General features: G+C 43.1%; 1 protein-coding gene and 1 long non-coding RNA gene across 2 annotated transcripts in view; one reads left to right on the top strand and one right to left on the bottom strand.

The window, feature by feature from the left end:
- The window catches only part of KDR (kinase insert domain receptor), a 41,642-nt gene that overhangs the window by 22,769 nt on the left and 6,666 nt on the right, over positions 1-12,207 (top strand). Inside the window, exons 16-27 of the mRNA NM_001048024.1 lie at positions 661-767; positions 1,200-1,335; positions 1,704-1,808; positions 3,377-3,490; positions 4,052-4,140; positions 4,623-4,776; positions 6,698-6,795; positions 9,020-9,142; positions 9,288-9,399; positions 9,619-9,718; positions 10,124-10,229; positions 11,267-11,418. Coding sequence (NP_001041489.1) covers positions 661-767; positions 1,200-1,335; positions 1,704-1,808; positions 3,377-3,490; positions 4,052-4,140; positions 4,623-4,776; positions 6,698-6,795; positions 9,020-9,142; positions 9,288-9,399; positions 9,619-9,718; positions 10,124-10,229; positions 11,267-11,418 — 1,396 coding nt within the window. The remainder of the gene's footprint in view (positions 1-660; positions 768-1,199; positions 1,336-1,703; positions 1,809-3,376; positions 3,491-4,051; positions 4,141-4,622; positions 4,777-6,697; positions 6,796-9,019; positions 9,143-9,287; positions 9,400-9,618; positions 9,719-10,123; positions 10,230-11,266; positions 11,419-12,207) is intronic.
- On the bottom strand, positions 9,483-11,344 carry LOC119874455. The gene is made up of 2 exons (XR_005369026.1): positions 11,169-11,344; positions 9,483-10,436 (listed from the first exon to the last, which is right to left on the bottom strand). It is a non-coding gene; the product is annotated as an uncharacterized LOC119874455 (long non-coding RNA).

Below are 12,207 nucleotides of genomic sequence, written 5' to 3'. Positions count from 1 at the left end.
TGAGCTTGTTTCTCCATCTAAAAACTGAGAATTGTTGAGAAGATTATGTGGGATGACGTATTTAAAGTAATGAGCACCTAGGGCCTCCCACTGGCTGAGTGAGGTGTGAATCAAATAAGCTGTTCAAGTGGCCCAAGGCAGCTTCATGGTAACCAATCACTCTCTGACCACTTGTTTTCTTATATAATCCTTTCTCAAACTCTGTACAGATGAAAACAGACTGTGCAAAACCTGACATTTATTTTCCTTAGAAAGAGGCCACTCACTATAAATTCTTCAAGAACTTCCTGTGAATTAGAAAAAATGCTGCTTTTTTTCCCCTATAGAATGTGATGTTTTCTTTCCTTCCAAGACTGCTCTTCCTCCAAATACCTCATGTTTTTCTTGTAAGACATCAACATTCCTATCCTTGATATCCTTAATTTCTACCCTTAAGAATCTTATCGTTGGAAATTTTCATGGGCAATGTTTTGCAAACTTTAAATTATCCATTAAGAATATTATAGACTCTCTCCAAGTTAGAGGCTTGTGACACTTCTTGTCTAGGATTTTTTCCAAGTTGGTAAACTTGAGATCTTGCTTTAGTGTTGAACTTTGTCCTTGTCTATCAAAAGGTATGAGTTTTCAACTGTTGATGCTCATTCAGTTGCATCTTTCCAGGTGCCCAGGAGAAGACGAACTTGGAAGTCATTATTCTAGTAGGCACGGCAGTGATTGCCATGTTCTTCTGGTTATTACTTGTCATCGTTCTACGGACCGTTAAGCGGGTAACAAAATCATTTCCCTTCCATCCCATGTACGTTGGTTTTCATGATTAATGAAAGCTGACTGGGGCTCTTTGAGTTGTTTCTTCCCATTGTTATTGGCTCAATGGGCACAATTTTATTTCAATACAATAACATTCTTTCCCACTTTCTTTTGGCTGGACCACTGGGCTTTAATTGATAGAAGCCACTAGAGGAGAAAAGGGCTTGGACTGTCTAGTGTAATTAAGATTTAAGTACTTCATTTTGAGCTCATTTGGGGGTTGAGAGAACACTGGATGTAGGATTATAATAGGACCTACTCTCAAACTCCATGAGTTTTATTTGAAAATGAGACATCAGGCATGGGGCTTCTATAAACAACAATAATAAGCACACAAAAAACAACAGCCAGACAACAGAGCGTATGTGACTGGAAGGAATAATGCTTTCCAGGCCAATGGAGGGGAACTGAAGACAGGCTACTTGTCCATCGTCATGGATCCAGATGAACTCCCCTTGGATGAGCACTGTGAACGCCTGCCTTATGATGCCAGCAAATGGGAGTTCCCCAGGGACCGGCTAAAACTAGGTGTGTTTTCAAGTGGTATTAATGTGATGTTGGGTTTGCTCGGGCATCTTTTCCTCCTTTAGGATGAAGACGAATCCAGTCTATTCACATGTTAGATTCAGGTTCAGAATATTCATTCCATCCCTTGAATTTGAATAATCATCCTTTTAGTCACTTAGAAGTAGGGTCCTTGTACAATTACCCAAAACAGGACATTTGGAGAATGAAGGGGGAGGTATTAAATAATGAAGCCAAGACAAGGGAGTTGAGCTGGAGTCCCCAAATTAAACTGGGATGTATGGTGACCCCATCTAGTCGGAATTTCTGCGTGTCACTTTGGTGCTGTAATAGTCCAAGTCCGTTTTGTTTGCTGTCCTTGTTGACTGTAGGTAAGCCTCTTGGCCGTGGGGCCTTTGGCCAAGTGATTGAAGCAGATGCCTTTGGAATCGACAAGACAGCAACTTGCAAGACAGTGGCCGTCAAAATGTTAAAAGGTAAAAGCAAAATTACATGGTGACGTATTCCTCTATCTGCTTCATCTGGTTTGTAAACATGATGAAACGCTTGTATCCGCAGCTCTGTGGTTAGATGAGCCCACTAGCCAAGCGTGCAGACAGCTTTGGTGATACCTTTGTACGAATTGGGAAAAGGTTCCTCTTTTATAGCCTTGTGCCAGGGTGCATGGCCTGGCAAGCAAAGTTGAGGATGGGCTTCAGCTTCACCCACTTCCCCACTTTGCCCGGGAACCCTCAGGTAGGGCGTAGCTTATACAACTGTACTTAGTGGCCTGACTATAGGGGGAAAAATACCTTGGTTATGTAAAAATTGTTTCTTAATATATTATGGTGCATTGGTGAGATAATTATAGAACATGTAGAGACATGGAAAGAAATGTAATATAATAAGTAAAAATAGTAAGAGTGTAAAAACAGCATGTTTCCTAGAATTGGAATATGTGAAAGATTTTTCTCCTATAAAAGATAATGGTTGCACTAGGAAAGAAGGGCCACGGTGACATTTTAAAAATTATAAGCTTTGTAGGGACACCTGGGTGGCTCAGTGGTTGAGCGTCTGCCTTGGGCTTGGGTGTGATCCCGGGGTACTGGAATTGAGTCCTGCATCAGGCTCCCCGCAGGGAGCCTGCTTCTCCCTCTGCTGTGTCTCTGCCTCTCTTTGTGTGTGTCTCATGAATAAATAACATCTTTGAAAAAATTATAAGCTTTATAAACAATTGTTAATCCAAATAGTAATGGGATTCTGATCTTGTCATCTTTTTTTAATTCTTTATTTTTTTATTTTTGGATCTTGTCATCTTAATTTGGGGAGGAGACGCATCTAAAGCTCTTGGTTCCATTTGTGATGTTGTCTCATTGACAGAGGCAGTGCCACTGACCCTTGGCCAGTAGGTCCTGTGCATTTCAAACCCACCTCTCCTTTTGCCTCTTCTCTCTTGTCGCTATGGGGGTATGCAGTTTTGAGGTGGCTCATCAGGGTCCGAGGTGTGGACGGTGTGTGTGAAGTAGAGGGAAGTGCACCGGTCTGTACAGGATCACACTTGCAGTTTTAGCCTCATCAGCCTCATGTGCCAACTGGCCTTGCCAGCTGGCCCTTGTTAGGTTTCCTGCTTGGCACTAATTGGCGGGAACTTCAGCATCGCCCCTAACACATAAGGATATTTAATACATGGTGTTGCTTCCTTACCAGGAAGCACTGAAATAATCAGGCCCCGAGCAGCATAGTCAACCTGATAGATGAAAATCCAATTTTGTAAGAGAAGAAACTCTGGGCATGATTCCATTTGCAGATGTATTCTCTGCTTTGCAAAAGTCTTCACAATGGATTCCTTTAAATATCAAACATTCTGGGTGCATTTAAAGTAAGAATTTGAATTAAAATTGGAAAATATAATTTATACTTGACTTTCAAGGCACCTCGTATGTAAATTGGATTATGGTTGTATAATCCCTGGAGGGTAATTTGTACACATGCATGCAGTGGGAGCACCAATCCTCCTGAGCTCATGCCCACATTTATGATTTCCCTCTCTGCCATATATTTGTAGAAGGAGCAACACACAGTGAACACCGAGCCCTCATGTCTGAACTCAAGATCCTCATTCATATTGGCCACCATCTCAATGTGGTCAATCTCCTGGGTGCCTGTACCAAGCCGGGAGGTGAGTGTCTGTGGATGGTTCTGGTTGCCTGGTGATTTTGAATTATATTTTTCTGCTGGTATTTCAGGGAAACCATTCAACTCCCGTGGCCCTAATTTCCTTAACTTAGAATCCTGTGCCAGATTCCTAGATATAAATCTATTTCATGGAGATTTAACGGGCACTATAAATTGTTCTAGAACTTTCTGTGAATTAAAAAATGCCATTGTGCTATAGTACAGTTTGCTAGTTGTATAACAGGTGTTCAGATGAGAAAAATAAACTCAAAAAACTTGGAAGCAAAGACCTTAAGAGCAGTTCCCCCCACCCCGCAAAATGGGATCATCTTAGGCGATTGTGTGGAAAAGCAAGTGGGTGGACTTTCTTCTGAAATTTTGGTTAATCTTGTTGTGGAATTGCCTTTTGGTAAGAGAAAAGCTACACTATAAGGGCGCTGTGACCAGCTGATTTCGATGATCCTGTCCCCAGTGAAAGGTTGTAGTGTCCTTCAATGTATTAAACACTTGATGAGATATGTGAGTGAAAACATTTTCCTTTCTTGACATGCGGTGCTGTCTGCAGGGCCACTCATGGTGATTGTGGAATTTTGCAAGTTTGGAAACCTGTCAACTTACTTAAGGAGCAAGAGAAATGAATTTGTCCCCTACAAGGTATGTCATCTCTTAACTCAGCTCTGGCCACATTGTAAAATGAAGGAAAACACAAAGTGGTACAAACAAAGGGTTGCGGAAGGGGTGGTGGGTGGGGAGATGGGGTAACTAGATGATGAGCACTAAGGAAGGCACTTGATGGGATGAGCACTAGGTGTTATACTATATGTTGACAAATTGAATTTAAATTATTAGAAAAACCAACCAAAAAACCCCCCCAAAACCAAAATGGTACAGGTTAATCTTTCTTTGTTAAAATGCTGTGATTACAGTAATTTTCTTTGGGTTATTATAATTTCCCTTCTTTTACCTTCTGGGGAACAGATCTTCTCATGGGGTTCGTTTGTATTATGCCCCAGATTTCGGCCCAAAGATTCCATATTCCTAAAATTGATGTCCTTCTGGTCTGCTTTGAAGAGATATAATTGTTTTCTAGAGATTTTTTCTGTATTCAAGGGGTGTGTGCATTTGCTTCTTTATAGACCAAAGGGGCCCGATTCCGTCAGGGGAAAGAATACGTTGGGGAAATCACTATGGATCCAAAGCGCCGCTTGGACAGCATCACCAGTAGTCAGAGTTCGGCCAGTTCTGGGTTTGTTGAAGAAAAATCCCTCAGTGATGTGGAGGAAGAGGAAGGTACCTGCTGCTACTTTCTCCACACTTTTGTAGAAAAGACAAGGTCATAGGGTGTTACGAGGAATTTTGTCATGGGAAAAGTTCAATACTCCCTAATATTTGGAAGAGACCAGAATTTCTAGACTGCCTCCATTCAGTCTTCCCAAAAGCAAAGTGTGGAAGCCCTGAATAAGCAACTGCCTAGGTTGTGGGGCCAAGTTCGGGGTGAGCCTGAGGTAATCCAGGAGGTCTAAGCAGTTGGCAACAATCAAATCAATGCTTTGGAACTATTGGGTCAGTTCCAATGCTTTGGAACTATTGGGAACAGCATTGTTCCTGAAGGACGAAGGAGGCTCTCTGGTGGTTGAATGGCCTCCCTATTGCCCTAAGCAGTTCAGCCCCACACTATCTAAGTCACCTGACCTCTTTGAGGCAGTGTAAGAGGTCACCTGCTATTTCTACCCTATTCCAACGGGCTTATCAAGCCTTTCCTGCAACCACACTTCCTCAGAGGAGTCTTGGTAAGCATATTTTCCTTTATCCAGTTATGCTTCCAGTGATATTTTAGTGCTCTCTGTGAGTAGAGCTGCATTCACAGCCTAACTTCCAGGACCCCTTCCAGCTCCAGGATACACTATCTATCTGCTTCCCTCAGAAGGAGCAGAGACAGCTCCATGGATATAGAGATGGGGCTTCCTGACATCTGGCTCCTCTTGAGGCATGAGCTTGGGAGAATCCAGTCATGAAATAGTGAAAGAAACCTGCTTCCCTTTCCCAAGACATGAGGCTACAGATAGAACTTAAATCTGGCTTCTTTCTCTCAGAAGCCAAGCAGGGCGTGCGAGGCTGGAGCTTGGTCTAGAGGAGTGGGGAGAGGCCATCCAGACCTCATGTAACTGGGCCCGCCCTCAGTGGGTCCCTCTCCGTCCCATCCTTCTCTCTCACAAAATGGTGGCCAGTGCATTGGAAACCCAAAAGATTGGGGTACTCAGGTGGAGTAGAAAGGGTGTTGGCCTGGAATTTGTCCTCCATTTCTTCATTTGGAAAATGAAAGAGTTTTATAAATTGTTCACTGAGAGCCCTCTAGCCCTGAGCATTAAAAAAAAAAAAAATCATTGAGAAAATGGTTCTCCGTCTTTCTAATATTTACAAGGCTATTATTACAAGCACGTTTTCATTTACTCTGGTATTTGTCTCCAGGAGAGAGGCCATCTCTTATCTTATCGGAGCAAAGTTAAGAGATCATGTTGAAACACCCATTAATGTCTTAGTGTTTATTTGTACCAGTTGCACGGAAATAAATACCACCGATTTACGTAAAACCATCTTTCTCTCTATGTTCCTGTCACCTCTCATTCATATCCTTGAAGGGGAAAAAAAAAAAGCATCCTCGTAGGCCTGTTTTAAGGTGTTTACAGTACTTTCTTAGCTCGAAAGTGAGAGAAGTAAAACATATTTCTGGTATTTTTAGTTATCTGTTGTAGATTATAATTTGACCTTTGGCCTTTGTCCCAGGACAAAGCCTGGAGAGAAAAGATTCAATGACCCTGAATATTGTTGTTTTATTTTTAGAGTTCTTGATATGAAACTATTGTTTATCCCTCTGGGTACATGAAAAAAAACAACAGTTTAAAACAGCAAACTAGAAAAAGTCCTCTTTCACTCCCTGCCGTCTCTGCCAAATTTACCTCCCTTTTTGCCTCCTGGATTTGTTGGTTCAATTTGACTAAGATGGAAAAAAACCAACATTTTTTCCTAAGGGGTATGATGAAAGCTAATCATACCGGGATTCAGCAAATTTACAGAGGACACGGGCATTTTCTCCCTGCTTCTGTTTCCAGAAGTTTCACTCCCAAGTGCTACAACGAAGATTACTCTAACTTAGAAACAAATACTTTCTGGTGGCAATACTGATCTCTGTCCTCCTACAATGTCCTGACAGTCTCCGAAGATCTGTACAAGAACTTCCTGACCTTGGAGCATCTCATCTGTTACAGCTTCCAGGTGGCCAAGGGCATGGAGTTTTTGGCATCACGGAAGGTAAGACGGATCCAGGGGAACCCAAGTAGCTCTTCAGATCCCAGATCTGGAAGTGAGGTGTCCAGGGCCAGCTACTGGTGTTTGTTTGGGACTGTAAGAGACTGGTCTCTACTGCTGGGACTATTCGAAGGGTTCTGTTGGAGAGGCCCCATTTCTGCTCATTTAAGGAGGTGTAAGGATTTCATGAAATTAATTTACACGATCATACTTATCAAACATCTACTAAGTGCTTGCAGTCTCCTAAGCACGAAGGACCCTGTGTGAACAAATGAGCAAAACTCTCCACCTTCCTGGGATGTACATCCTATTGGGTGGAGCAGGGGGTGCACAATATAAACAAGTCAGAGACATACTAGGTCGGATGGCAATAAGCACTGTGGGGAAAAATAAGCAGGAAAGGGTTAGAGAGTATACAGGAGTGGCATGTTTGTGTGTGCATATGCTTCTGTGGTTGCGTACACCAATTTTAAGGAGAATGGAGGAGGAAGGCTTGATAAGAATGTGATATCCGAGCAGTGACCTGGACGAGGTGAGGCACTGAGCCTTGCAGATATCTTGGCGTGAGAGAGTCTATTTTTAATTTATTTTACATTCATCACCATCCATCAAAAAGTATTTGTTAGTGGTATAATTAGAAATCAGGAAGGACGGGCTTCAGATGAGAGCGATTATAAAAGCTAAAATTAGAAAAGTAGGCCAAACAAAGACTGAGGTGGGGACGTGACAAGTTACAAATATTCCAGAGGCTGTAAACACCGCGGAGGGAGCGGGGTCGGTGTGAAGTCACCCCTCTGGGAAGGGTAGAGTGGATGGTTTTATATTAAACAAGAAAAATTCAAATTAAGTTTCAGGAAAGATGATCCGTCAGCAAAACGCATTTGCAGTACCCTCTTGGGGGGCGGGTGGGGAGGGCAGAAAGACTTAACGTTTTTGTTTTCCTAAATTAGAGTTGAAATCGCTAACCCATTTCTTTTGGGAAGCTTAAAGCACAGCTTTCAGAGCTTCAGGATCTCAGATGTTTCTGCCGGGGAGCTCTTTATCCCAAGGGGAAACGAGAGAGGGGTGGTCTTATGGGATTTTCCCATGGGGAAAGGCCCTTGGCCCTTCTTGGAGAGTCTGGTTTTATTTTATTATTATTTTTTAGAGGCCAGAGCCTGCTGTTTAGTCAGGGTGTCTCTTGACTGCAAAGGGAATGGGGTGGGGACCCGTTAATTTCCCTCGTATCTACCACCTGGTTTCTTGAATAGCACCCGGTTGTTGGGCTAACCCAAGAAGCCCTTTGGCCGGCAGAAAGGTAGGGGGGATGTCTGGTTTTGGAATCTCCTGTGTTGCTCAGTCATGCTTGACAGTGTGCTTTTGAATATGCCTCTTTCAAAGGGAGGTGCTACACAGAGGCAAGGGGTGGGGTGGTCAGCAATGCCTCCTCTGGTCACTCCTGCCTGGTTTCAGAATTCTCTGAGCCTTTCGTTCATTTATACGTGCTCCCGGAGACTCTTATGCCCTTACAGTTCTACCAGGTGGAGCTAAAGCTGCTCAGTAGGTAGGAAGTTGGATGAGGATGGAAGATACCAAGAAGAGAGAAACTGAGGACCAGAAAAGAGTGGAGAGAAAGCCAGGGGAATTCGGTTCTCCTTTGTAGTGCATTAGACAACCAACTGGGCCAGCGAGAAATCTCTGTCATAGACCCTTAGGATAACCCAACACTTTGAAAACAGGATGAGCACCGCGGGGGATGGTTTCTCAGAGCTGGTCAGTTTCGGTCCCATATGGAACTGGGAAACCAACAAAGGGCACCAAACCCAAAAGCACCCCTTGTTCCTGGTTTCTGTGCGTTCATTAGAAATAACCACCATTCTGGGGCCTCCCTGAATAGCAGGTTTTAACCATATATGGTGCCAGGCAAAAGGGATGTGTGGATGTGACCAGAAACACGTTCCTAATTGTGTCTAAGAGAAGTCTATTTATGACTCCATCACCATACTCTAACTTAATCATTTAACTCCCAAGTCTGGGGCCTTTTTATGGAATAAGCAGATGTGTGTCTCAACAAAAGTCAGATTTTTTTAAAAATTTTTTTCTTGAAGTGTTGATGAAAGATATTAGCCCAGCACATGTTAATCAGTTGGTTTTTCTGATGGGCTTTTTTAAAGCCTGAGGTCACAACAGATGCAGAAATCATCAGCTATGCCGAGGGCCCGAACGCACACATGATTCTTTTTTGCAGTGTATCCACAGGGACCTGGCGGCACGAAACATCCTCTTGTCGGAGAAGAACGTGGTTAAGATCTGTGACTTTGGCTTGGCCCGGGATATTTATAAAGACCCAGATTATGTCAGAAAAGGAGACGTAAGTTTCTAAGATGAACCCTGTTAAGTTGCAGAATCCAAATTCCTCTTTGCAAGCTTCAGGACCTACATTGAGAACAAAAGGAAGTTTCTTCTTCAGAGGCGTGCTAAGTTGGGTTCTGATTCCTTGTCTTGTACCCTCTTAGGCTCGCCTCCCTTTGAAATGGATGGCTCCAGAGACGATTTTTGACAGAGTGTACACAATTCAGAGTGATGTGTGGTCTTTTGGTGTCTTGCTCTGGGAAATATTTTCCTTAGGTAAGTCACTTGGTTTTGTCCCTCCATCCATACTCCAAACAGAGTGACATAAGTCAGTGGACCCAGTGCGCCTTTTCCTCTCCCGTGTTCCACCTTTCTGTGGTGAAAGTTACTTGGAAGCTTTGGATTTTTTTTTTTTTTAATGATCATGTTCAAGAATGAGAGTTTCCAAGATGAAAGAATCAAATCAGATAATGTCCCATTCCTGTTTGATTCTAGGTGCTTCTCCGTATCCTGGAGTAAAGATTGATGAAGAATTTTGTAGGCGATTGAAAGAAGGCACCAGAATGAGGGCCCCTGATTATACCACACCAGAAATGTAAGGCTTTAAAAATATCTTTCTATCCTTTCTTTGCTCATAAAAGTTCTCCCTGCCCAGAAGATGTTTCATGATACAGACCTCTTTTATGGCCCGGTCTGTGTGCTACGACTCCCTGGAAGTCTTCCTTGATAATCTCAAGCAGAGAATCATCTCTTCTTGAAACAACAGCACTTTATCTATACCAAGCAGATAGTTTTTATTAGGTGTTGATTTCTAACATTTTCTCTACATACTTGATGCTCCAAAGTATAGGGCCCGGTGTTTTATATGGTGTTGTATTACTATTTAGCATCTGGGCTCGTGGTGAACTTCTCATAAATGTTTACTCACTCAAGTGCCTATTTTCAGCATCAGCTGAGGAAGGAGGAGGCAGTTAATGACATTAGTGTTTTGCTTCTCTAGGTACCAGACCATGCTTGACTGCTGGCATGGGGAACCCAATCAGAGACCCACGTTTTCCGAGTTGGTGGAACATTTGGGAAATCTGCTACAGGCTAATGCTCAGCAGGTTTGTGATCTCCATCCAAGACCCGTCCACAAGGGCTTCTTCCTCTCTAGGCCTTCCCATGGCCACCATATTCTTGTAGATCTAAGCAATAATGCTTTTTTAAAACTATCTGCCTACGCTTCTAGAGAGATGAGATCCTAATCCATAACCTAAGGGCAGATCACTCTTTCCTCCTGATGTATCTTTTTGTTGTCTTCAGATGCTCTTCTAAAGTAAAACAAGCAAACAAATAAAAATTTAGTCGATCCACAGACTATCAACAATGGATGGAATTCTTAATACACCGTCTGGGCAAAACCACATCTGAACCCTGCAAAATGGATGGCTTTTTCCTCAGTGAAATCCCAGGCCCCCATAACTTTCACTGGAGGATTTTAGAATTATAACCTTTACCATTAGAAAGTTATTTAATCTCCAGTCAATGGCCTCTTACTACCATGAATGGAAGCCAATTTCCTCCTGCTTTTCTTTTGAACAGGTGGGGGACAATGGGTCAAATCTGTTTTTATCAGTAAACCTTTCAAACGCTTAAGGGTATCAAATTGCCCTTTCTTTCTTTCTCTTGATGAAATAATGTTAAATTGTGCAACCTTTTCTCAGAAGACCCATTTTCCTGCGCATTTATTGCTTTTCTCTAGACTGTCATCAGATTTTCCATTGCCTTGAAATGTAGTGGCTAAAATTGGATGATATGCCCTTTGAAAGACTGGCTCATGTAGGTAGGGCTTTGTGAAGAAATTATCTCTCAGCTCTCCGCGCTCTGTTGCTACGTCTCTGGCCACAGCCTGCTTTGTTCTCTGTGGCCCCCTTACTCCTCTTGTTTTTATATTAACTCTTTCAACATACTTCCATATACGCACCCCTTTCAAGTGCCCTTTTGTTTTGGACGACCCATTTTTTAATGTCCGAACGTTCTACATAGCTTTGAAAGCCACATACCTCATAACCAAGAAGCCCCCCTGGCCTTTGTTTTTTCATGAAAAGCCTCTTGCGGGGCTGGAGCCATAACAATAAGCACTCTGTGTTTGTTGTTTCAGGATGGCAAAGACTACATTGTTCTCCCCATATCAGAGACTTTGAGCATGGAAGAGGATTCTGGACTCTCTCTGCCTACCTCACCTGTTTCCTGTATGGAGGAAGAGGAAGTGTGTGACCCCAAATTCCATTATGACAACACAGCAGGAATCAGGTACTGTATATGGTCAACATCCCCAGGGGGACGGGGCACTTCAAGGTCATTTGGGAAAGGGCTGGAAGGAAGGCTGCCATCTCACTTCCACATTTAACCTTAGCCCTGAGGCTGCTATCACAGGAAGTGCTCCTTGAGGAGGGCCAGGGTAGGTGAGTTTTCTTTCCATCTGTGGTCCACATTGCTGCCATAGCCCTTCCTTTAGAATCCCAAGCCCTGCAGCTGCAAATAGCTCGGATGCCATAGTTCGTTAATCTCCAGAAAAAGAGACCAATTTTATATAGACATCTGTATTTAAATTATCCCCATGTACTCTTTTATTAATGTGAATTAAGTGGCTTAGGAAAGATTCAGGAAGGAAGAGTTTTATGCATATATGAAAACACACTTACGCCTCGCTGGCTAGGATGCAGTATGCCATGGAGATGTGTCCCGAATTGGACTGGACAGCACATCTTCGGCAGCCCCTCCCCAGTCTGATGTTCAGCATTTTATTTGCATAATGGGACTTCTGGACTTATTTAAAACACATGCACTGCTGTCCTCTCCTGGTTTGTAAAGGGGGTCTGAAGGCAGCTTTCTTTTTTCTCTCTCCCAGCACCTGTGTCTGAGGATAGAGCTGATACGGTTTCTACAATATGATATTAAAATTGCCTTTTACTAAGCCTGGGGCTTCTTTGCTTTGTTTCTTTTCCCACTTTTTTGGGGGTGTTTTCCTCCTGTAACTAGAGCCCCGGAGCAGCAGGGTCCAGCCTGCCCACTTGACTGTGCCGTGGCTGCAGGGAAGGG

Source organism: Canis lupus, chromosome 13 (assembly GCF_011100685.1).
Source record: "Canis lupus familiaris isolate Mischka breed German Shepherd chromosome 13, alternate assembly UU_Cfam_GSD_1.0, whole genome shotgun sequence".
Taxonomy (NCBI): Eukaryota; Metazoa; Chordata; class Mammalia; order Carnivora; family Canidae; genus Canis; species Canis lupus.
This window is presented reverse-complemented; position numbering and strand designations above follow the sequence as displayed.